Source organism: Podarcis erhardii, assembly GCF_964252035.2.
Source record: "Podarcis erhardii genome assembly, chromosome: 8".
NCBI lineage: Eukaryota > Metazoa > Chordata > Lepidosauria > Squamata > Lacertidae > Podarcis > Podarcis erhardii.
Window position 1 is genome coordinate 54,383,878 of NC_138499.1, and position 26,186 is coordinate 54,410,063.

Consider the following 26,186-nt stretch of genomic DNA (forward strand, 5'->3'; position numbering starts at 1 on the left):
TCTCCGCCCGCTGCCCGGCAGGAGGATGGGACGCGAGCTGCTACCCAGACGGGAGAAAAGGCAGGGCGAGTCGGAGGAAAAGCCCTTTGTGCCCCAGGTGAAGAGCCGGGTAAGTAAAGTGAGGAGCAAACTGCTGCGTGAAGTGAGCCTGGCGCCGGGAGAGAACAAACAAAAGGGGGGGGGCGAATGTCCGCGGGGAGCAAGAAGGGAAGGCGAGTTATGCCCGGGGAGGGGGCGTCCGTGGACAGCGAATAGGCGGCCGAGCGGGAGAGCGCCGGCTTGGGCTCTGCACCCCTCCTCAGCGGGGCGGGCTGCTACTGCGCGCGCGCGCGGAGCTTCCGTGCATGTGGGCTGGCGGCGGCCTCGCTGCCCCCCTCGCGCCCCTGCGAAGACGGGGGGTGAAGGAGGAGGAAGGAGGAGAGGAGGCGGAGGAAACTGCAACGCCCGGAGGAGGAGGAGGAGGAAGCGGCGGCGGAGGCGACCGACGAGAAGGGAGCCTGGCGGAGGCGGAGCCGGCGCTCGAGCCCGGCCGGCCTGCACTCCGCGCAGCACGGCCGCCGCCGCCGCCGCCGCCGCCGCTATCGGCAGCAGCAGCAGCACTACCAGCACCAGCCTCTCCCGGTGAGTAAACATGGCCTGCCCCCCCCCCTTCTCCCGTGTATGCTTCGCAAGGGGACTCGAGGCCTCGGTGGAGATTGGGCAGCCAGGCCCGGAGTTGCGAGGGGAGCTGCGGCCTCCGCGGAGCAGTGGCCTGGCGCGGCCCCGCCGGCTCGCCCTGCCCTGCCCAGCCCCGCGCTCGCCTTTTGTTCCGGCTGGCGCTCGGGCTGGCGCGGCCGGGGCCTGGAGAGAGAGGGGGACGGGGAGAGAGGGTGCGCCGCGGCCTGCAGTGGGGCCGGGAGGTGGGGAGGCAGCAGCGTGGGAGCCTCGCGCAGGGCACCCTCCTCCTCCCCGCGCTCCCACCCCCGCCTCGGCCGGGTGTTGTCATATGGAAACCTCCTAGGAAATGCCCGAAGAACGGGGCGGCGTTTGCTCCAGGGCCGCAAGGAGCGTGGGCATCCTGTGCCATTCCCCGATCCTAAACAACGAGCAGCTCTGTACCTGGATCACTTGCCTTTCTGTACTTCAGCTAAGAGACCCTGGTCGTAAACTTTTTTTTAAACAGCGTTACGCCCCTAAGCGGTGTTTTGTTTGTTTGTTTAGTCTTTGCAAACCAGGATCCTAAATTCCTCCCCCTCCACGCACACTGCCCAGCTTCAGACGTTTTTGGGCTTTCTCCCGTGTAGTTTTTTGACTTTCCTTTCAGCTGCAGAGAGTAACAACAAGCTGGGAAAAAGGGGCGGGGGGGGGGGAGACCGAGATTGACAGTGGGAAGACCCTAAGAGCTCTCCTTTTTATAACCTGTGAGACCCATACCCTTTTTCTTCTTTCTGTCGTCAGAAACAGTGAAGTTTGCAGAGAATTGTTTCTGTTTTGAGGTAGGCCTCTGAGTTTCGCAACCAAGCTGAGTGCAATGATTTTCTCTCTCTCTTGTGTAGCCACTCATTAAAAGAGCACATCACTGCATCCTCCACCTCCATCTTGAAAAGTGTCTCTGGCTTTTTGAGTAATAGACAGTAGCTGTCATAAGGGTCCCAAAGTGTAAAAGATTAAAAGCAGTTGCGAACTTCAGTTTGTATAGGAGTATGCAAGCTTTCCAGTTTCACAGAGCTGTTTGGGCAGTAGTAAAAATATTATTATTATTTAAGCATTTTTGAAAACAACGGCGACGTACTTTGTATTTCAACTTTTGCTAAACTTATTTTATCATATGGTTTGCTTTCCTGTCAGTTGTAGTAATATATATCATGCATCAAGGTGCACAGAATGACAAAGTTCTGATAAAGGAGAAACGGACCATTAATCAAAATGGGACAAATTCAGCTGAAGTCAAGGACACTTGCTTCCAAGTCAGGTGTTTAGGATTGGTACCTTTGATTCCAGATAGAGTACTAGCCAATCAAGATTAATCTCTGTATTCTGAAAAATTATTACTATAATCTCACCATGTTGACACAAGTAAAATATGAATCCAACTTGAATTTCAATAAAATAAAATAATGACTTTTATTTGAAAATGTGATCTTATTGAATTGAGATCTTGTGTAAAGTAACCACCGTGAGATCTTGGGATGAAAGGTGGCATATAAATCTAATAAATAAAATAAATAAAAAAAATTGTAAAAAAGAAAATAAAAGAGGACAGTTCTGTATTACCGAATAGTCCTTAGTTGGTCTACAATTTAAACAAAGGTCAGTGATAGTTTTCTTCTTCACCCTACCTCTCCTTTCTCAGCACAATGGCCTAATTTATCAGTAGGGTGGAGTAAATCTGTTTAAGATTCTGTGCTTTTACTATGTGCTTTGAAGGAGTTTTGGGATATGGATCTCCTGACACAGACTCTGATTATTCTGAGCTTTGATCCCTTTAGCAGAGAAGCAGCCTACAAAGAACTCTTCGTACATAAAATCTGATTTTGTTATTGGTGCTGTAGCAGCATAAGCCCAGACCAATGCTAATAAAGCAGCATTCTATCCTGTTTCTACAGTGAGAACAGCAGATGGGGAGGAAGCCTTTGTTGCAAGATGACCTGTCTGTTTGCCTTCCTTGTGCTGTTTAAATTGAGGTGCATATGTAATATAGCACTGGAGCGAAGAGCTGTACAGCCTAAAACTGAACATTAATCACACAAATAAAGGCTCAATAAATGGTGGAGCAATTTCACACATGGGGAAGGTATCACGTACGTGAGTGTTCACGAGATTTCCCTACCCCACTTATTTAAAATGCTATGTTAAATGCTTCTGCTGCTGTGGTACAGTGTTGAGGGCTCAGTCTCTTTATACAAAAGAAACAAGCAAACCTCAAAACAAACCAAGGGAATTTGTCACTTGCAACCAGTGGTAGCATGGTTGCCAATGATGTTTGCACAAGCGCACAGTCTATAGGACACTCCAGGAAGTAATGAATGAGTAAATCTGAGAGAAATTACATTTTTTCTGGTGATTAAATATAGCAGTTTTGTTATTTTGCAAAAAAAAGGTGTATCTAGTGTATGATTATTGCATAAAGTTGCAATTATATTAAACATTTTTGAGCTTCTCTATATACAGCTCTACTGATTTAAAGAGAACCTTTATTCCACTACTTATATTTACAGTGGTACCTCGGGTTACATACGCTTCAGGTTACATGCGCTTCAGGTTACAGACTCTGCTAACCCAGAAATAGTACCTTGGGTTAAGAACTTTGCTTCAGGATGAGAACAGAAATTGTGCTCTGGCTGCACGGCAGCGGCAGGAGGCCCCATTAGCTAAAGTGGTGCTTCAGGTTAAGAAGAGTTTCAGGTTAAGTACGGACCCCCGGAACGAATTAAGTACTTAACCTGAGGTACCACTGTACAAACATTGCATTCCCTTCCTCCCTCAGAGTTACTGCATGTAGTAAAAATGGAATGTTATCCTATATGTAATTTCTCATGCTCTGTCATGGTCTAGTCTGCCATATGAATTGCTTTTTCTTTATATAATCAACCTTCATAATTTTCTTCCCTAAATTTTTCCTGTTGAATCTTGCAGTTCAGTAGCATAGGACACTTGTTGACTTCTTCCAATTGCAAATATAGAGATAGAAAGCACCCAACATATTGGCAAACCTAATCAAACTTCAAAAGAGTAAGGTATACTCAGATATACCAAATACCTTTTTTTGGAAGAGCTAAAGTTTTATGCTTTTGTAGCTGAAGATAATTGGAAGGATATGATTGCATATATATTGATTACAAAGTCCATATTAGGGCAATAGTTTTTGAAGCTCACCAAAATGCCATAAATTTGTGTGCAAGCTTTTGATTTCTGGAGAACTATTCATCAAGCTAGATGTTAAAACTGCAAGGGGTGAAGGGGACAGGAGGGGCTGATGGTGTTAGTTAAGCTATCCATGTCTACATCTGGCAAGTTTTAAGGCGGAGCATGAGAGGAACTAGCAGACATTCAAATGATTTGCATTCAGGTTTCATGTTGCACTGTGGTCGCCTGAGAAGAAAATGCATGCATAACGACCAAGACACCATTCTCTGCAAATATAACAACCAGCTGTAATTCAGTTCTGCTTCCATTCTTTGGTGAAACATACAGGTTCTTTTGGTTATGGGGTTGATGAATAAGGAGAAATGAGGTAATTTTTATATAAACAGAGGGAGATATTAATTTTAGGTGTGCTAGATAATAAAAGTACATAGAATCCAAATGGGTTATTTTTATCCATCATGCACCTTCAGATAATAAAGTCCCAGCTTTAGGTGGCATCTGATCTCCTTGTGGTTAGGAAATCCTGCTTTTGTAAAGTTAAATTAGGTATTTCTCAAGTTTATTGAGTTAATATGCTTTGATTGTGTTCTCAAAGCTACCAGCATGAGTTTGACCAAACTGTGGGAGGCAGTGGAAGACAGGAGTGCCTGGTGTGCTCTGGTCCATGGGGTCACGAAGAGTTGGACACGACTAAACAACAACAAATGCTTTGATTATATTCTTTCAGTTAAATATGAGACTGCTTATTGGTAAATTTGGACTTGGGAATTCTATCTTCCCCATTTCCATTCAGGAAACCAGAAAATTCAGGATTCACTGTACAGTGGACCCTCTGGATGCGAACTTAATTCATTCCAGAGGTCCATCCGTAACCTGAAAACTCCGTATCCGGAGGTGTCGCTTCTGTGCACATGCACAGCACAGTGCTTCTGTGTATGCACACGCTGCGAAACCCAGAAGTATACACTTCCAGGTTTGCCGCATTCACAACCTGAAGTTTACGTATTCGGAAGGATACGTAAGTAGAGGTACGACTGTATAGTATTAAATTTTTTGAGTCTGATCATATGTATGTCTTACTGACTTTAGTCAGACTTATCAGTTACGTGAGCACAGGTTGTAATCTGTAAAAGTGTGGCATAACAGAACAGTTATGTGCACACTAACCTGTGAGTAATGTACATTGAATACAGTGGGACTTAAATCTGAGGATGTATGCTACTTAATTGCACTCTAAAGAAGTAATGTTGTGTAAGCAAAACTATTGTCAGAACACAGAAATTAAATAACCAGCATTGTATGGCTTTTGATGGCACTTCAGGAAAATTCTGTGTCTGGAGGAAGCGTTCGTAGATGGATTTGGTTTGTTCTCTACACACTTCAATTGAAGTACATAATGCATAACATGTGTAATTGCATCAAGTTGTAAAGATACATGACGCTAACCACATTTTTCTTTAATGTAAGTGACTTCAGGTGACAAGATATGTGTGCCTCTTTTTAACAAAGCATAATGATGCTATCAGAAGAAGTCTCATTGAGATCTTGCAATGGAATATTCATTAACCGTGTTTAAATAAGGCAGCAATGTCATTGACAAAATGTATGCCTCTGATCTTCCAACAGGTAAATGTTATGATGTTGGGCATGTTTTATTTCTTTCAAGTATTAAGAGGAACATCCTAGTTAAAACATTTCATGGATAAAAAGTTGTATGATAACCGATACAGGCTACTTTAAGCCTATAGAGCCCTGTTCAGCAAATACATTACACAGTGGCCATACTTTTGAACTGAGCAAGCATAGGAGAGCCAGCCCACCAACAGTAGATACACCTGCTGATTTGCTCCTGCATAAACTGTGACATAAGCAAAAATTCTTTAATTCCTCTTTCTCTAGTGAACAGTAAAAGTGGCTTTGGTAGAGCTTCTATTACTTTTAATGAGAGGTCATCAAAGAATCCTTTGCCATAAGCAGCAGCTGAGGTGCACTATGAGGGGAGGTTTCTATCAAAATCATAGCTACCCTGGTAAAATGAAGCTAACAAGTCCTGTGACAGAGGGCCAGTTCGTACATGTATGTATATCACTTGAGTCTTCATTGTATAATTACTTAATAGGTAAAGGTAAAAGGTAAAGGACCCCTGGACAGTTAAGTCCAGTCAAAGGCGACTATGGGGTTGCAGCACTCATCTGGCTTTCAGGCCGAGGGAGCCAGTGTTTATCCACAGACAGCTTTCCAGGTCATGTGGCCAGCATGACTAAACCACTTCTGGTGCAACAGAACACTGTGACGGAAGCCAGAGCACACGGAAACATCGTTTACCTTCCCGCCGCAGCGGTACCTATTTATCTACTTGCACTGGTGTCTCTACCAAATTCTGAGGTGACATGAAAGTTTTATCTCTGGTGCTTGATATATGATGGCACATTAGTCACCAGATGCTGAATTATCTGGTAATTAACATACATGTGTGAACTGGCCTGCCTCAGCTTTGTGGGAGAAAAATCAAAGTATGCTATACTCTTGTTGTTTTGATTCTCCAATCAGTAGAAGCTGTAAGAATCAAGAAATAGCAGGAACTATTCCTCTCTAAATTTGTGCTTTTACATTTCTGTTGCTCTAATGGGTTAGAGAATTCAAAAAATAATACATAGGCATTATTGCTGCAGAAATCACTGAATTTTTATTTTTTTGCCTCATAAAATGCAAATGTGTTTACATTTACTGGGAGAAAAAACATTTTGCTTAATCCCAGTGTTCTGGAAAATTTATAGTAAGTTTTTTAAATATTCCATTTTGGCAAAGTGCCTGAGTCCGCAGCTCTAGGTTTTCTTAGACTCATCTCAATCCAGTGTTAGGCCCAGTTTTGGGACCAAGACAGCTTTGGTCTCCTTGGTGATTTATACTGGGAACTGTACAGGATAAATGCATTTTGTTAGTTCCGTTGGACATTTTGGCATGCCATCAAGCATAGTATTCTGAACTGGATATCTGGGATGGGTCTTGGTGGCATGGTGTTACGGTGGTTCCAGTCCTTCCTGGAGCACCAGTTTTAGAAGCTAGTGGGAGATCTATTTGATGCCACAGCCTATGGTGCCCTTTCGAGTTTTAGCTTGTTCCCATGCTATTTAATATCTGGGACAGATAAGCAGAAGTTTGGTGTCATCCAATATGTGGATGGCACAACCAACTGTGTTCTCCTTTCCCTCTCATTTTAAGGAAGCTGTTTAGGTCCTGAATTGTTATCTGGAGGCAGCAATGGATTGAATAAGGGCAAATGTATTGAATCTTAATCCAGGCAGAGATGCTTATGGTCAGTCATATTGATCCAGGAATTGGGATTCAACTGTGGTTGGCACACCTATTGAAAACTCAGGTCATAGCTTGGGAGTTCTTATGGACACCCTGGATGCTAAGTTCTCATCTGTGGCCAGAAGTGCCTTTGCCCAGCTGAGATGATGCATCAATGTCTGTTGCTGTGGAATTCAGATCTGGCCATGGTGACCCATTCCATAATTGCATCACATCTGAATTACTGTAATGCACTCTCCATAGGACTTTCTTTGATGAGTGCTCAGAAACAACTAGTTCAGAATGCAGTAGCTTGGTCATCAATAAAGGCTGCAAAGAGGGTGTTCCTAACTCCCTTCCTGAAACAGCTGTAGCTAGCTTCCTGTCATGCTGGGCATATCATCTCGCTGATGATAATTTTTAAAGCTACAGCATTTGAAACTCACCAGGTTCTTGTTGCACCTGGCTATCTGCTACCTGTAAAGATGCCTGGGCACCAAGATGACATCGCCACCATCTGGAGGTGCATGCCTGGGGATCCTTGGATCTTGACTGTTTTCACACATCTTGTAGAATTCTATCTGTATCTGTACAATCAGAATTAATTTCAGGAACTAAAAAGTCATACTGCAAAATATGACTTTCGAGTCATCTGGCCCAAAAATGGCAACTAGGCATTCCATTTTGGCAATTGTAACTCAGGTTTAATGAGCCATTTGGCGCCTAGTTTATATATCAGAGTTTCTAACACTGAGATGTTTTAAATAAAACTAATTTGCCTCCCCAAATAGTTGATTAATTTGAATCAACTTCAGAATTCAGCCCCCAGGTCCCAGGCACTCCGTTTATCAAAAGACTTCCTTCAACATTCCCACTCATGCTTTCAGCTACCTACAAATGCAAATAGGCACATTTTGTTGTTGTTGTTTAGTCGTGTCCGACTCTTCGTGACCCCATGGACCAGAGCACGCCAGGCACTCCTGTCTTCCACTGCCTCCCACAGTTTGGTCAGACTCATGCTGGTAGCTTCGAGAACACTGTCCAACCATCTCGTCCTCTGTCCTCCCCTTCTCCTTGTGCCCTCAATCTTTCCCAGCATCCGGGTCTTTTCCAGGGAGTCTTCTCTTCTCATGAGGTGGCCAAAGTATTGGAGCCTCAGCTTCACGATCTGTCCTTCCAGTGAGCACTCAGGGCTGATTTCCTTCAGAATGGAGAGGTTTGATCTTCTTGCAGTCCATGGGACTCTCAAGGGTCTCCTCCAATACCATAATTCAAAAGCATCAATTCTTTAGCGACCAGCCTTCTTTATGGTCCAGCTCTCATTTCCATATATCACTACTGGGAAAACCATAGCTTTAACTATATGGACCTTTGTTGGCAAGGTGATGACTCTGCTTTTTAAGATGCTATCTAGGTTTGTCATTGCTTTTCTCCCAAGAAGCAGGTATCTTTTAATTTCGTGACTGCAGTCACTATCTGCAGTGATCATGGAGCCCAAGAAAGTAAAATCTCTCACTGCCTCCATTTCTTCCCCTTCTCAGTGAAACATCTCCAGATCAACATATGTAGGACAAAGCTGTGTATTTATTAGAGCACATTTACTACATGCGGTGCACTTGTTTCTTTGCACACATTTGCCTCCCCTTTTGTGTTCATCATTGCGTTAGCTAGAGGAGTAAAGTCTGACATTTGGTAGTAGACTTCATTGTCCGTATTGAACAGACCACATGATCCCACCATTTAACAGCCACAAGTTCAGTTAGGAACATGTCAGTAGCAATCTTCCCCAACCTGATTCCCTCCACTCCCATCAGTTTCATTACCATACGGCTGTTCTAGCTAGGACAGAGGAATTGTAGTCCAAAACATTGGTAGGGCACCAGGCTGGTCAAGGCTGGTCAATTTCTCAATTTATTGAGAAAGTACTTATGAAATAGCCTCCCTTTTTAGAACTAAAACCTTTATATCTACATGAGATTTCTTTACACATGTTATTTATCCATTAATATACTTCATTATTTTGTTCTAGTCAAGCTTATTGTATATTGTAGAGTAGATAGCTATGAAATGTGTTCAGTGGGGCTTACTCCTTATCAAGTGCTTAGAATTATAGCTATAGGTAAATGAAGGTCAGAAAACTATAAGAAATGACCTCACAATTGGGAGCATTAGTGTAGTGTATTCCCAGTGACTCATCTCTATCAGAAGGTGTTTCCCCCCCCTGCATCCATCACAGCCCCACATACAGACAGCCTTAAGGTTATACAGGTATTAAATATTCAGAACAGGGGCTTTATAGTAAATACGTCTGATTCAGATGGTTGAAGAGACAAAGTTTGATGCTGCAAATTGATTTGGTATAGGATCCAATTATACAGCATCCCAATGAAATTGATTGTGCATGCAGAGTCACAGGGAATTTTTGGCTTGTGTTAGTTGGCTGTAGAATGAAATCTTTTGGCCAAATCTGCCATCTATCTCAGCTGCAATGTCACTCTTACAGATCCTTGCAAGCATTTATAGTAGCAAAACTTTTCTCAGACATTACAAAATCAAAAGGGAATTTCTTTTTTAAATATCTGCTAGCTGAAGACAGCAAAATATAAAAATGTGACATTGAAACCTTTGTCTGTTCTCATTTGGAGGGTGATTAATTATTCATGCAATTGTGCTGACATTGTGTTCTCATCTCTTGCATTGTTCTCCCCCTTTTTTAAAAAAGACAAAAAGTTGCAAGATTTTATTTATATAGATCTCACACACTGTCAGCTCCTTCCGTGCTCAGGGAGCTTAAGAGTAGCATGCTCTTTACTCTGGAGAAATTTGCTTTGCAAATATCTGTATTTGGTATGATTCAAAACTTGCTTAAGAGTTACTATTTAGAGTTGGAGCAATGGACCAGGCAGTTGCTAACATGCACTTCTTTATGTTAACTATTTTGTAGGACTTTGGGTTCAGCCCTTGATAGCCTGAGCATAAATGTGCTATTTTCATATTTATTTATTTTACAAATTTATAAACTGCTTCAAAGCTATGTACAGCAAGATAAAAATAATATAAAATAATTACACAAATATAAATTATTAAAACCATATTGACAAACTCTGACTATAATAAAAGCATTCCTACAGATACACAGTTAATATTTCATAAATGGCTGGGTCATGCCATAGGGAAAGCCTTCTTAAAAACATTCAGTAGGCACCTAAGGATCACAGTGCTGGATGCCCGTTTAATTTTAGATGGTAATTGTTCCCAGACGGCTGCAGCTGTAGCATTAAATTCCTGTTTCTAATACAAACTAAGCTCATGTCTGGGGCATGTGAAAATCTCAGTCGTGCCCCATTTGAGGAGCACAGTTTCCAGCCAGGGATATATGGGTTGATGCATTCTCTTAGGTAACTTGGTCCCAAATATGCAATTATTTATAAAGCAGACAGATTTAATGTAGGATTATAAGCATGTTTATTCCACTGAGTTCTGTAGGACTTCGTCCTGAATAACTGAAAATGAGTACTTTCCCTATGATCAACATCCCTAAGATCAACATCCAAGTCCTTTTCTCTGAGCTTCCTCTGAGAGCTGTTTGGAGTTTGGCAATAAGAGAATGGGCCTTCTCTCTGGTAGCCCCGCAGTTGTGGCATGCCCTCTCCAGGGAGTTTCCTGGTACTGAAAGTTGCCTGCATTGGAAGGGGTTGGACTGGGTGACTTGTGGTCCCTTCCAGTTCTACATTTTTATGATTGTATTAGTAATATTAAGTTATATCAACAGAAGCAATAATTCATTTTTTATAGATATATACTATATGGAAATTGATGCAAATATACACAGAAATATATTCACTATTGTTTGAAGGTGTCAGTGGAGCCTGTTTCCTTGCTGCATATGTATCTGACACAGGATTTTTAATTTCCACATCCGAAGCATGTCAGATCAGGAACATTATTTGATATAATTGAATGGAAAAGTAATATTTATAAGCCCGTTTTTATAAACAGTTCAGAAGTATTTGCAGATTAGTGGCAGTATAAGAGCAATTTTGATGTTATGGTACATCATTTTGATTTTAAATGTATTCACTTCGCATATATTGTAGTTGTAATATGATTGATAATACCAGTGTTATGACTTAGTTTACCTGTTGCTAAGCACTAATTATTACATAAGCATCACTTATAACAGTTGGGTTATCTTGATGTTGTAATGTTGTAAGGATAGGAATCTTCTGTACTGTTCTTCAGATTCTACTTTGCAGACCTTGGAAGGAAACTGCTGTAGTGGTAACAATGTGAACACATTGTAGCTATTTAACATAGATGGACCAACTTCTTTTTTTATTCATCAAAAGTACAGTGGTACCTCAGGTTAAGTACTTAATTCGTTCTGGAGGTTCTTAACCTGAAACTGTTCTTAACCTGAAGCACCACTTTAGCTAATGGGGCCTCCCGCTGCTGCTGCGCTGCTGGAGCACAATTTCTGTTCTCATCCTGAAGCAAAGTTCTTAACCTGAGGTACTATTTCTGGGTTAGTGGAGTCTGTAACCTGAAGCGTATGTAACCCGAGGTACCACTGTATTCTGTGCCTTTAAAAGCTTCCTGAACAGGGAATAATATAATGCTTACATTTTCCCCATTATATGTAAGCCAGATACACCTGCCAAACGTTTGCAGAATTTGCTACAACTTGCTAAAATGTATTACCGGTTCTAGATTATTGCACCTGAGTTTCTTATCCTTTGTTCATTTTATATTGATGCCATTGAAATTGTGTTCTCTAAACACCAGTGTGCCCTCAAAAATAATTTCTCAAAAAGTAAATTGCATACCTTATGAGAACCATTTAATGATTGCAAAACAGATGTGTCATTGTTTACATACGACATGCACAACAGACCACCTCATCTGATACTGTCCCACTAGCAGTTTGAAAGTGGGCTAGAAGCCTATAGTTAAAACACAAATAACAGGCTTTGATGCCAGGTAGGAAATTTTGTAGCACTGGTGCATATCACTTTTTCTGATCTGAAATCATGGAAGATTTCCATATATTTGTTCCCAATGTGTGAACCTACAGAATACTCAGTAGTATCATATCTGTTGAAAATGGCTCAAAATAGTTTTTAAAAGTAGAAAATGTGTTGGTATCAAAAAATGAGAAAAGTTTTAAAAGCAACTGGGTATTTTGTAATGTCAGAATGTGGAAAGCTGGCAACAGTGTACAGCGGTGATAGAACATGGAAGTTACAATTCATGTTTAGTATCCTTTTTTTTAAAAAAAGAGGATACTATATAAAAATGGAGATGTACCTTTTAACAAGTTGTCTATTTACCTTTACCCTTATGTTTTGTTAAGCTGGTAAAACTTGACTTTCCACCATTTGCTGGAATTTGCTCTGTTTTGGCATTTACCTTTTAAAACCTGACACTCTGTCAAAGACTATTAAGTTAAAGTAGGACTTTTCCATATTAGGTGAAGAAAGCATGGTGCTTTACTGGTACAAGTGTCCTTACTGCTTCTGTATACGTTTCAAATCTATAACCCGAATTAGATGTTACAGACAAGGTCAAATGCAAATTTGGACATATACCGTACCTGAGGCTGCAGGGAAGCAATGTGGGAAAGCTTTAGAGCATGAACCTGGTGGGCCTTTGGAGCCTGTATTTTTGAGACACTGGACTTACATTTGGCTTTTTAAGAAGGCGCTGTATACCTTAAGAGCTTCTACAACCTTCACTCTAGCACGAGAATAAATATATTCTGCTGTCATTTTGTATACAAGCTGTTTGACTCTTTAATGATACAAAAATGTTTCATACATGAGAGGCTTTGTTGTGTTTCTGTCACACTTGTGCCAATTTGCAAAAGTGAATATTGCAGCAGGTTTTATAAAAGGTTGTAAGAGTTATTAGCTGTGCTGACAGCACTTTTGTTGATAGGCAGATTTTCTAATTCAACCTTCATGTTTCTGAAGTTTGATGTGTCTGAATGTATCAGTATGTTAAATAAGGCATGGAGATGTTTGAAGGCGGAAAGGAAAGTTTTCAGATCTTAAGAAAAGAGATGGAAGAGCACTGATTCCCCCCCCCCCCAATATTTTACAGTTACTTCTGATTTCTTCTTAACGTCTCATGATTTAATTACTATTAAAGAAAACTATTTAGGATATACAGTGGTGCCTCGCAAGACGAAATTAATTCGTTCCGCGAGTTGCTTCGTCTTGCGGTTTTTTCGTCTTGCGAAGCACGGCTATTAGTGGCTTAGCGGCTATTAGCGGTTTCGTCTTGCGAAGCAAGCCCATAGGGAAATTCGTCTTGTGAAGCACCTCGAAAAACGGAAAACCCTTTCGTCTAGCGAGTTTTTCGTCTTGCGAGGCATTCGTCTTGCAGGGCACCACTGTAAATTGTATGTTATTTGTAAATCACATTAGGGCAATCCAGATCAGACCTTTATTTTTCCTTTGAGTTCAGGGAAATCCAGTAAATGGCTAAAGAGTATCCAACCTTAAAGGGCATCAGATATCTTTTTGTTTTACTTTTAGAACAGAAATTTTAACTCAGATAATGGAAGAGTAGGAAAAAGCACTATGGTGGTTATGCCACTTCTGCAGAAGGCCTGAATGACTTGCACCCTGTGCACCCCCCATTTGCAGGACAGGAGGTTGCATGCAAAAGGAAGAGGAACTGAGAATATGCTGGCCGATAACTGGTTTTCAACATCATGATATATCACCAGCTAAATATCACAATATCTTGATATATCATGTATATATATCTGCTGTTGTCGTGGGCCTTGGCAGGCCTCGTGACAGAGGTGACAGAGAGTCTTGCCCTTTCCATTCCATGATGGCGGAGGGGGTGCAGAGGGTCCTACTGTACCTCCCTGTAGCATCACCGTGCTTCCCTGCAGCAGCAGAGGGCCTTGACGGAGCTCCCTGTGGCAGTGGAGAGCTTTAAAATTTAAGGAAGTAGTAGATTTAATAAAAAACATTAAATAAACTTCCTTCTGCTTCCCCACTCAGAGATCTACCATATTTTTCCATGTATAAGTCTAGGTTTGTTTCATAAAAATAATGTCAAAAATTAGGGGGCATCTTATACATGGATACATCTTCCCCCATTTTCTTAAATCTGAGTGTGTGTCCCCCAAATACATAGGGGTGTCTTATATACAGAAAAATACAGTAAGTGTAATATATGCATGCATAAGCCCCACTGAGTTCAACTAAACTACTTTCCTGGGAGTAAGCCTCATTGGATTCAGTAGGGCTTGCTTGTGAGTAGACATGCATTTGCTTGCACTGCTTACTAAAAAACACTTTTCCCAGCATTCTCACATAGTACCCAACCTCCCATTTCAGCATAAATCTTCACTCCATTCCCCACCCACACCGAAGGCCCCCCTCAAAGCCCTCATTCTACCATTCTCTCCCTTTTTATCACAGGGAGGGCAAGCAAGTGAAAAGATAGTTTCCTTTATACAATAAAAAACCCTTTTTGATAGGGAGGAAAGCTGTTTAGGGAGAACCAACAACATAAACACCACCATAAAATAAAATAAACTCTTCCCCCTCTTTTTTTCATTGATGGGGAAAGAAAGAATTGCTTTCCAGTTCTTTGCTTGCATTCTTTGTTTACCGTCTAGCCATGGGGGGTAAGGGGTGTTCCTCTGCATAATTAGCTGAGCCCTAAGTGGAAAGATACCGGTGAAGCATATTGCCTTGTTGAAACACTTTATCACGATGTTATTTCAATACAGGTATTCAACGATATGGTGATTTATTGGGCAGCCCTATTTACATGTAGGCAAAATGATTGTGACAGTAGTTCTTGGCTTGGAGAATAAATTTGTTAATAACCTACAAATGAGGTTTCTGAGTATGAACAGTGACACATCTGCAATGACCTGCTACAATGATGGGAGTCCCAGATTAGCTCTACTGATGTGCCAGCCTTGCTACTGCTTTGCCGTTCTCCATAGGAAAGCTGGAGTGTTAAGTCTCTGCTTCAGCAACCAATTGTGTTTTGACATTACATTTAAATTCACAGACCACTGACAAATCACATTAATGACTGTTAATCTGCCTCAAGAGGCTGATCCACCATAGACATGAGAACTTACGTGTATATTATACAGCATTTTCAATATTAAAACAGAGATAAAGCATAACACAAAAAGTTCTAAAAAGCCTGAGCCAAATACAAAGGGCTGACTCATTGCTGCTGTAATATTGAACCATGGTGTAGCATTACATCTGAACTGGGTGTACTTGCTTTTAATGAAGTCTGATAATGATACAAAGCATAAAATTTAGGACTGCTGCTAAAACTTCCTTGAAATTTGTAATTGTTGCAAATTTCCTCAGAATTATTGTAGAGAAGATAAACAGGAAGCAATGATGAATTTCACTGTAGGGAATTACTCCAGTTGATCAGTATTACTTAATAATTAGAGAGTTGTTTTCAGTTGAACTCTGTTATCTTCTAGGCATATTTTTATTTGTTTACCTGTAGAAGGTCAGTGGGACCTGAACATTCTCAAGGTTAAATACAAAGTCAGTGGCTGACTGTTGCAAGGCCAGAGACAAATCCAATTAAAATAAGTGAGAGTCTTCTCAGTGAAATCAGTAGCTTTAGGTCAGAGCTGTAATTGATTAAATGACGTTTATCTTTGCACAGACAATCTGGTACTTTGCAGCATACACAAGGTTATTCTGCCGCACACTAATTGTGAGAATGTCCTAATCCAGAATACTTGCTCTTGAATCCTTTTAGAGCTATTAAGGAAGTAAGATAAGTGTTGTGTAATTATTCCATATGAAGTAGTTTGCAGATCACACTATAAGTGCTGTAGAAATCAATTTAGTCATATTTTCTGAATCTTTTACATTAAATAAATTGGCTGCCTGGAGATAAAGACTAATATCCCAAAACAGCAGTAGATCTCTCTCCCCCCCCCAAATAAATATTTAAATCTCAAATACAGTGTAAGATGTAGAAGATTTGACACGACAATTTGGAGTCCGTTACACTTTTTCAGCTTCTATGATTGCTCCACAAGTACTGGAAATTTACTTAGGCTGCAATTGAAAGCACACTTATTAGTGAGTATTCCCTCTTGAACAGACCTTTACTTTCTTCTGAATAAAGTTTCCTAGGGTTTCACTGATAGTATGTTGCAGTAAGAAATGTTTGTGTGTCAGATATTTTATTTAGAATTTAATGTTTCTAATTTCAAATGCTTTAAAGCAGAACATGAAAATATGTATAATAAACAGTACAAGCTACTTTATCAGTACAACTAAAAAATAAAATAAAAGCTATACTGAAAATATGTAAGAATAAAATGTTAGTTTGAAGGACTATTAATGCAAAGGCTAAATTAACCACAGTGTTGGTGCGATTTTGTAAAGGTTCAACAAAAACTGAAGGTTATTAGAAACGACAAATTAAAATGAAATGTTTAGATACAAAGTTTTCTTTTATAAAGGGCATTGGTTTTACTTTTCTAGAATATCAGATGTGCAGTTTTTCCACTAATAAAAACTTGCTCAGTGGGAAGCTATTATTGTGTACTTTCCAGAATAGTGTTATTAGATACTGTCAAATGGGTATCTAAGCAATAAATGTGTTAATCTGGTATCAAATGTTGTTGTTTAGAGTTCTAGTCTTGCTGGAAAATCTGGAAGCTGAACACTAAAGCTGCATGCAAAAACGCTGTCCTAAGTGTATAGTTAAGATATTTCAGACAAAAATACATAAGAAGAAATCCTAGATTGTTGTCTATTCATCATGCATAATCCTTCTCATAATGACTCTGAAAAATTAATACTTACTCTTAGTGGAAAAGTTAATAAGAAAATTGAACTACGTTCAAAAACTAGGTGTTTGCAGCTACCCTACCCCTTGTCCTTAGAAGCTGTATAAGAAGCTGCTGCAGGAGAGGGATTGCGAGAAACATCATGGGAGAAGTGTTTCTTGGACTAAGGTGAAACTGGTGTGCATAATGTGCATTTTTAGCTCGTACAGACATTATTTTGGGTTTCTTTCTAGACTTTGGGAGCTGAGTTCATGCTGAATTCACATAACAGTTACCAATATCAGAGGCACCGGTAGCAAATCATAACATTTGCAGGAAGGAGATTCCTAGCACAAGGTGAATCATATTGCACTAAATGTGGGCTGGCCAATGGCCAGTAAAATAGTAACTCATGATGGGAGATATATTCTTCCTGTTCTGCAGTTGAATAACTTCTGTTGAGTTCTTAAGGAGAAAGTAAGAGATTGCAATTAGTGAATTCATTAAGGGTCACAAAAGGCAGGAGTAGAAGCCAGGCTTTCCTTATATCAGTGCTGCCATTGATTATATAGAAGTGTACAGCTAATGTTGACTCAGAGGAAAGAACGTTCTTTACCTACTCTGTAAACCTGCAATGCCTAGAGGAGGCATCGGTAATGTGTCATTGTATATTGCATGATCTGTTCATGGAAACCTGATATCTCCATTTTCTTCTTTCTTTACTCACCCCTTGTGGGAAGTGTTTATAAAACTGGACATTCTCAGAGTATGCACCTTCTACAGAAAAGGAGAGTCATGAAAGATACTCACTTTCTTTGATAATGTGAACAGAAGGGGTCTGTTGTAATTTTAATCCAAACCTTAAGCCTCAAAAGACTGATCAGCCAACAAATCAAAGATGAATACAATAAAAATATATAATATAGTTTCCAAATAAAAATGGCATATGATAGTATGTTGATATTTCTTGATGTTCCTTTAAGCTTATACTTTGGTTATATAGATCTGTTTACCATTGCTGTAGTGTAAATAATGTGTCTTTCCAAATACATAAAATAATGTGTCTTTCTCCTCTTCCCCACAGGAAATGGGACTTCGAAGTTAAATGAGACTGGATAACGCACATCAATGAAGAAGCTCCTGCATTACCTGCTTTAGGGGCAGAACTTCAGAAGAGTCAGATTTGCTGTACTTTCATAATGAAGAAAATTAGTCTCAAGACCATTCGTAAGTCTTTTAATTTAAATAAGAGCAAAGATGAAAGTGACTTCGTTGTAGTTGCACAACCATCGTTAAATGATTTTGGAAAAGATGACTCCTTGTTTGGTAGCTGCTATGGTAAAGATTTGCCGAGTTGTGACATCAACAGTGAAGATGAGAAAGGTGGAAAAAACAGATCGAAGAGTGAAAGCTTAATGGGTACGTTAAAAAGGCGGCTTTCAGCAAAACAAAAGCAGAAAGGCGGCAAAGGTAGCACGCCATCTGTTAGCTCTGCTGATGATGACACCTTCTCTTCTTCTTCTGCTCCAATAACCTTCAAAGATGTGAGAGCTCAGAGACCTCTTAGATCTACATCCCTCCGAAATCACCATTATAGCCCAACTCCGTGGCCGCTTCGTCCAACAAACTCAGAAGAAACATGTATAAAAATGGAAGTGAAAGTAAAGGCCTTGGTCCACTCCTCAAATCCAAGCCCTGCACTGAATGGTGTTCGCAAAGATTTCCATGACTTGCAGTCCGACAGTGTGTTCCAGGAACAAAACAATGCATTGAAAAGTACAGAATCTCAGAATGGAGATTTGCATCTCCATATTGATGAACATGTGCCTGTAGTTATTGGACTTATGCCTCAGGACTACATTCAGTATACTGTGCCTTTAGATGAGGGAATGTATCCTTTGGAAGGATCACGTAGTTACTGTTTGGATAGTTCCTCACCCATGGAGGTTTCGACGGTTTCTTCTCAAATGGGTGGCAGTGCATTTCACGAAGAAGAGGGTCCAGTGAGTCAAGATGTAGTAGTTACCCCAGATATCTTTGTTGACCAGGCAGTGAGTGGTTTATTAATTGGTACCACAGGAGTCATGTTGCAAAGCTCTAGAGTCAATCACAGTGATGTTCCTCCGCTCTCTCCGTTGCTACCTCCAATACAGAATAATCAAATCCAAAGGAACTTTAATGGCCTAAACGCCACAGATGTCCATGTGGCTGAAAGTATGCGTTGCCATTTGAATTTTGATCCTAACTCTGCACCTGGAGTTGGAAGAGTTTATGATTCTGTACAAAACAGTGGCCCTATGGTTGTGACCAGCCTCACAGAAGAACTGAAAAAACTTGCAAAGCAAGGGTGGTACTGGGGCCCAATTACACGATGGGAAGCAGAAGGAAAATTGGCCAATGTTCCTGATGGCTCGTTTCTTGTACGAGATAGCTCTGATGACCGCTATCTTTTAAGTTTGAGTTTCCGTTCCCATGGTAAAACTCTTCATACAAGAATTGAGCATTCAAATGGCAGATTTAGCTTTTATGAACAACCAGATGTGGAGGGACATACTTCTATAGTTGATCTCATTGAACACTCCATCAGGGACTCTGAAAATGGAGCGTTTTGCTATTCAAGGTCTCGATTGCCTGGATCTACAACTTACCCAGTCAGACTGACCAATCCAGTATCTCGTTTTATGCAGGTGCGCTCGTTACAGTATCTGTGTCGCTTTGTTATACGCCAGTATACCAGAATAGATCTGATTCAGAAACTGCCTTTGCCAAACAAAATGAAGGATTATTTACAAGAAAAGCACTACTGAAGGCTTATGGGAACCTTGCATCTTGCACTTTGGGAACAACAACAAAATAAAATAAAGAAGAGAGATTGAAATACCGTTTACAAACTTTAATTGCTATCAGTCTTTTGCTGCCATAATTTCATTTTGTGCATAAAGAAGGGTAATTCATTTTTATTTGTTTAATGGGTGGTCTGGGTTTTATGTTTTAAAATAATGATCTCAGCATATTTTTTTTAGGAGAATGAATAGCTATCTTTCATTCAGTGTGCAAAATAATCACAATGTGAATGATAAAAGTTTTCCTAAAACTCCCCATCTCCTTTGCTGCTAATCCACTGTGATTTTTATGCATTTGAAGCACATTTCATGTGTTTTCGACCATAAGTAAAAGTTGACACTTGATGGGATATGTTTTGTCTTTTTCAAACAGCCTGGTTTTGTTTTGTTTTGAATTTTTAAAAAGTGGAAAAATTGTGCCAGTATACAGAATTTAGATGTATGCTGAGAAAGATTTCCCAGTATCCTAATTAAAAGCATAAAGTTAACTGTGGGCTGGAGGGAATGTTTGACGCAACAGTTATGCAACATATGTTTTGAAAGCCTCCTTTCTCCTAAACTAGTTTCAAAGATTGTATATATTGTTTTGCGCTTTTTTTGTTCATTCTTAACCATTTTTTAAGTTTTAAAAACAGCCTTTCAAAACAGACTTGGAAAAAAAATATTGCTAGTATTCAGTATTTAGACAAAAGTTAATGTAAATCAGAGGCCATTTTTAAAAACTATTTGATATCCCTGTAAAACTGATTTTGACTAAGCTATGGTAGCACATGGTCGGATAACTGAAATCTATCCTTTTTCGGATAATTTCAACATAGTGGGTTTTTTGCCAGTAGGATTTTAAAAGTTATTATTTGACCAGAAGATCTAAACATTACCCCATATTTCCTGCTAAACTGAGACATCATCTAGCCAAAGTTAAGCCAATTCAAATTTAATTAATTTCATAGATGAGTTATGCACATGCTTAAATTTCTCCCATAGAAATTGATGGGATTAGCAAGTACTTAACTTTGCTAGATAATGCCCTTAAATGTTTTTTTATTTGCTTAGCATACATTTTCCATCATTATATTCATTTCAATATGTAAGATGGGAAGAGAATAAATTAAAATTATCCCCAAAGTTTCATTTTTAAAAAACCTTGCATGTTTTGAAATTAAGACTGAATTGATTACATTATGGCGTAATCCCTATAGGAAATATTCCAGTGCATTACCAGACTCATTTCTGCTTAGTCTTATTCAAAACAAGGAAAAGCAGTTCCATCTAATATGCGAGATATGGGAAAATCCTGCACTAGGTTTTCCAGAGGAAGATAGATTTACATAGTTTACACAATGGATCCAATCCAGAAGTTGGTTCTGTAGAAACCAGCAGGAGAAGTTGCTGCTGGACCTAAATGTAACTACCTAACTTTGGATTGGGGCCATTAAGATTTGTACTCATGGGACTGCTTCTACTGAGCATTATATGGTGGAAAGGAAGTATTCCTGTTTGCATTAAGGAAAGATCTAGTTAATAAAAATGTTAGCAAGCAGGAAACTGAGCTCTGAAATTTCTGGAGAAAAAAAGTAGTATTTTGGAGGCTAGTTTGTAGGTTACAAAATTTATTTTGTGCCATTTTCATATGTCTTGTTTTAGTTTTATGTTTTTCCTCCTATCCTCTGAAAGATATGGCCATTAGTAATTTTCTTTTTCATCTTCCCATCTCAAAAATTTGAATATGTTTCTGTTTAGTAAAAAAATATTAAAGGGTGATAAAGTTTTGAAAAATCTTCATTTCTGGATAATTCTCTATTGCTTGTTCTACCTAGCCTTTTTGTGCTCTGAATGAGTTTATAATATTAAAGTACAGTGTTGCTGCAAGGTACTGCAATGGTGCCACATCCTGGGTTGCCTGAATCGATATGCTAAACTTCTATTTTTTAAAAAAATATTTTTAGATCATAGTGTTTAAAAAGAATATCAGAGGCAAAGCATGACTTTTGCTGTGGGAATGATAGGTGGAAGTGTCTCTCTTGCCCAGTTAAAATAGGTTCTGAGGTGTGGGGAGTATTTAGAGAGATGTATTCTTAAATTCCTGAGCAAAGTATTCATGTGTGTCACTTATTGGCTTTGCCATCCTGATATTTATGCAAAATCTTCATTTGGTTTTCTGATTTTTACCCCCAAAGCAAGACTACAAATTTTATACACAAAAGGCACAATAATATATACTATGGTACAGTGTTTTGAGTCTGAGAAAGAAAGTAATCCATTTTATACAATAGGAAGCATACTTGTTAGCTTAATACCCTTGTCATTTGGGGGGTGGGTGCGGGGTATTTCCCCTTCAAATGCAAAAATAAAATAAAAATCTGTGTGGTTGGAGTAAAAACGTTTCCTGGAACGATAATCTGTATTATGGCAAAGGTCAAAAGTAAACATTATCCTGGTATCTAAACTCTAAATAATGATGTTACGAGTTATGATGGTATTACAGTTCCATATGAGTTGTATATTTAGATCTCTAATGTTCCAGTCATATTGCTGTTCTGAGACAGCATGAACTTGCATTCTGCATTCCTTCTCATACTCTCTTCAGTTCATTTGTATTAAAAACAGGTTTTCAGAGGTGGTTCTTGCAATGCTGACCGATTAGCTTTTCACCGCTTTCCTCTTTGCTCTTGTAGCACAGTTCTACAGGAGCAGCTGATTTCTTCCACTGTGCAGTTTAGTGGACTTGGGGAAGACATTGTGTCCCGATAAATGGCAACCTATAGTCATATACTCCATAAAAGTATTAAATTGTTAGATCTGCCTTTGTCCTTCCCGTTGCTAGGCCTTCATCTCCTAGCAAGCCAACCTCTCATCAGCTAGAGCAGCAACCACCAATGCATACACTTTCCCTCAAACACATCTGGGCTAAGCAAGTGGTCCAGCTGGAAAAACTGCCCAGTAGGAGCAGCTATTTTATCTCTTGCTGCTGACAGCCACCTAGCAAATACCTGAGCGTGGATGAGCAGACATAAATGCAGCACTGATGCTGGCGTTTTGTTTCTGCTCTGAATGGTCCTGAAGCAAGTGACCAAGCTTGTTTAGGTGGTGGGGAAACATTTAAAGTGTAATCCAACACCATCTGCCCTGGAGGATCTTCTGGCCCAAAACTGCTTAGGACAATAAGACAGACAGAATGAGTGGCTTCTGCTCTATTTATTTCCAAGCTTCAGTTTGGCATTTGGGGGGCAATTGCTCCTTGAGGTGAGTTGCACCCATGTATTACATAAAGGAATGAGTACATTTCAACTGAATGATTCCATTGAAAACACTTTTTGAATTGCCTTTATTGCTCTGTTCTTTGTACTACATAGGATGGACATATCTTATTGCCACAAAGATCTATGTGTTATATTCAGTCACATTTTGTGCATTTTAACTGGTTGCCTAAATGGCCTGCTCATATGTTCAGTGTAATAACAGAGCTTATGCAAGACTTCATAACAACCTCCAACAAACATAAGTCTGCAAGAAAGCAGAAGCCCCTGTTCACAGTTGCTGTTGAGTTTCTCCCATGTGACATTGCTCATGCCAATAGATTACTCCTGCAAGCTGTTAATCTGAGTCATGTTTAAATTGCATTTAACGCATAGTGCATTCTTAGATTGACAGTTTATAACACTGAAGGAAAGGGGTACTCTAAAGTTATGGGAGAACTAAATCAGTCAAGCTGCTCAGCATTTTTTTTAACCTGGTGAGGTAATTTCCTAAAGTTTTCTTACTATTCTATAAACAAATGGCATATCAACGTTTTTCTGCTGTTGAAACATCAGCAGAAATAATAAACAACTTCTGGAAGGGTTGGTGGAATACTTACGGTTGGTTATGATGAAAAACACTATTGCCTCTGCACTAGCATAGCTTGGTTAATAACTGCAGTTTAAACATGCTAATACTATAAGCAGAAAAGGCTATTGTAGATTGGCAGGAAAAATAGTGATGTAAAATTAGACTGTTCATGATAAAAATAAGACAAAAGAACTAATTAATTTGTATGGAGAAAGCAAATTAAGTTCGTAACATAGGAAGCTAGCTCAGTATTGTCCACACTGACTCGCAGGGACTCTAGAGGGTTTCAGGCAGGGGTCCCTCCAAGCCCTGGAGATGCCAGGGATTGAACTCCTGCAGGCAGGGCTCTGGCCTTCCCTGGTGCGAGTGCATCACTTTAAAACAAAACTACTGATTGCATTGAGGGCAATAGCTGTATTGTATTAGTGTCCTTCCACCAGATAGGTTTCGAGAAAGCAAATGTGAACTGCAGCGGTGATTTCTGAGCTTACAATGAGTAGAATGTGGTGTAAGAAACAAAGGGAACAAACCAGTTTGACGGACCTCCACATATAGACAATAGGATTCAAAAGTCCAAAACCCCAACAAGTCAGTATGTGGTGTCTCTGGCAGTCTGGCACCTGCATAATTCGTGTTGGTTGCAGTCCCAGCGGAGGGCCTCTGTAGCCAGTGTATCCAACCGCTTGCTGCTCCCGCCTTTCTCAGATGTGGTCTGGAAAGCCTGAGACCCTTAGAAACCCCCCCCTCTGGCATGTTCCCAGTGGGCTGCGAGCACACAAAAGCTGAAGCAGACAGCTGTGCACCTGTGCTGCTGTTCCTTCAGAGGGATGGGCTAGACTTCTTTAAACTAGTTTACCCCCTTGCAGCACTATGGTTTCAATAATAAAGGGATTTTTTGTTTTAAAGACTGGATTACAAGCCTTTAATAGATTTCTTCTGTTGTTACAGCAAAAGCACCTGACAGTGCTGCTGAGATGTGCCTGCCTTGTTTCTTTGCTGCCTTTAATAGGCTATGAAACAACACCTGCATATTGGATATTTTCAAACCTGGTGTACTCAAGAGTAGAGAGAGATAGCTTACATGCACAGTACAGTGTAATGGTGATTCTGGCATATCAGTCCACGGGAAATAGACGTATTTTCCTTTCTTCACTTGTGAGGATAGTCTAGTACTATAAATCTGGCTTGCAATCATAGCAACAAAGTCTCCCTGAATTTTCTTCTTCTTTAAGGCCTTCCCCTTACACTTTGTTTTACATCTTCAATAAGCAGACACGCAAGCAACAAACATTCGTAACAGACCCACTGTTCAAGTGCAGTTACATGACCAGTTAAGACCAGCTAATTTTTGTCAGACGCTTCATACGTTTAGATCTTCTAAAAGTAACATCCTACATCTGCAGAAGATGTTTACTCAAACCCAGCTTTCTCCTGTGGTGAATATAGTATTTTTGAATTAGGAAAGGTGGTAGCACAGCTCTGAGTCCATTCTACAGCCTCAGTAGGAGCAGCAAAAAGAAGGAAGTTGGGGCAGCTTTTTCCAAACTCTTCCAGATTGTGCGGGGGGGGGGGGGGGCAGGGAGAAGAAGGAAAGGTCAGATCTGTGAGGGTCAGAGCATTTTTTTTATAGTGGTGTAGAGAAGGAAGACCCTAGCAAAACTGATAATTCATATGAAGCTTGAAGTATTTCCCCTAACTATGTTTGAGTACATTGCATATTTTCTAACTTGAGGCAAGTGATTCTTGGAGAGGGAGGAAATTCAACCAGAACTTTACTTACTCCCCCCCCCCCACTTTGTAATTCTGTCCATTATGTTCTGGTCCCAGGAGATCAAGTCTTGTAAACCCAGGAAAGTCTTTGTTTTCAAAATCCCCAGGTTATCTTTAATATTCATGTCAAGGTGCTTATCTCCATATGAACTCTTACTGCTGAACTTTGCAGAACATGCAGTTTTTTCGTACAAATTCATTTCTTAAATGTGTAAATATTGGAACTGTTAAGTGAAACCAAAATACCAGCAATATATTGACTGTGAATTCCAGTAAGGAAGGGTCTTCAGCTATATAACTTTCAAATTTTAAGCTAAAATATGGTCACATCAGCAATTGCTAATATTGTATCTTTGAATACTACAAAAATATATATGAAAGACATGCTCTTTGACAAAGATGGGATAGACCTTAAAATGACAAAATACTGTAGAGTTTGATGTATTTGGAGAATAGTCCAAACTCTTTATGCCAATAATGGGATGGGGCAGAAATTCTTATAGAATTTTGTACTACTACATATTGGGTTAAATAATTTTTATAGTGGTGATGGAGTGCCATGAAATTAATACTTAAAATCCAGATTGCTGTAGTTTACACTTTTCTGTATGTTTCCAACTGAGTGTGCATTATTTGTATTAAGCACACAACAGAATGAATTATCCAAAGTCCATTGATTTTAAATGTGTTTTGGTTTGTTAAAAAGATTATAGTAATTTCTTGCACATTTTTTGAAAAATTGTATAAGGATTTATGTATCTGCTTCTAGATACGGTGTGTAAATAAAAAAAAATTCACAAAAATATAAT

General features: G+C 39.8%; 1 protein-coding gene across 4 annotated transcripts; it reads left to right on the forward strand.

Moving 5' to 3' along the window:
• Nucleotides 1-33: 33 nt before the first annotated feature.
• SOCS6 (suppressor of cytokine signaling 6) lies at nucleotides 34-25,955 on the forward strand. 4 transcript variants are annotated; one of them, XM_081875105.1, is made up of 2 exons: nucleotides 34-109; nucleotides 18,021-25,955. In XM_081875105.1, the coding sequence occupies exon 2, from the start codon at nucleotides 18,136-18,138 to the stop codon at nucleotides 19,741-19,743; it is 1,608 nt and encodes a 535-aa protein (XP_081731231.1). In that variant the 5' UTR covers nucleotides 34-109; nucleotides 18,021-18,135; the 3' UTR covers nucleotides 19,744-25,955. The 4 variants fall into 4 exon arrangements, with proteins under 4 accessions (XP_081731231.1, XP_081731229.1, XP_081731232.1 ...); XM_081875103.1 differs by lacking the exon at nucleotides 34-109 and adding an exon at nucleotides 372-621; XM_081875106.1 differs by lacking the exon at nucleotides 34-109 and adding an exon at nucleotides 4,760-4,874.
• Nucleotides 25,956-26,186: the final 231 nt, after the last annotated feature.

Coding starts and splice junctions, on each gene's coding strand:
- SOCS6 (XM_081875105.1), top strand. CDS start 18,136: ATGAAGAAAATTAGTCTCAAGACCATTCGTAAGTCTTTTAATTTAAAT.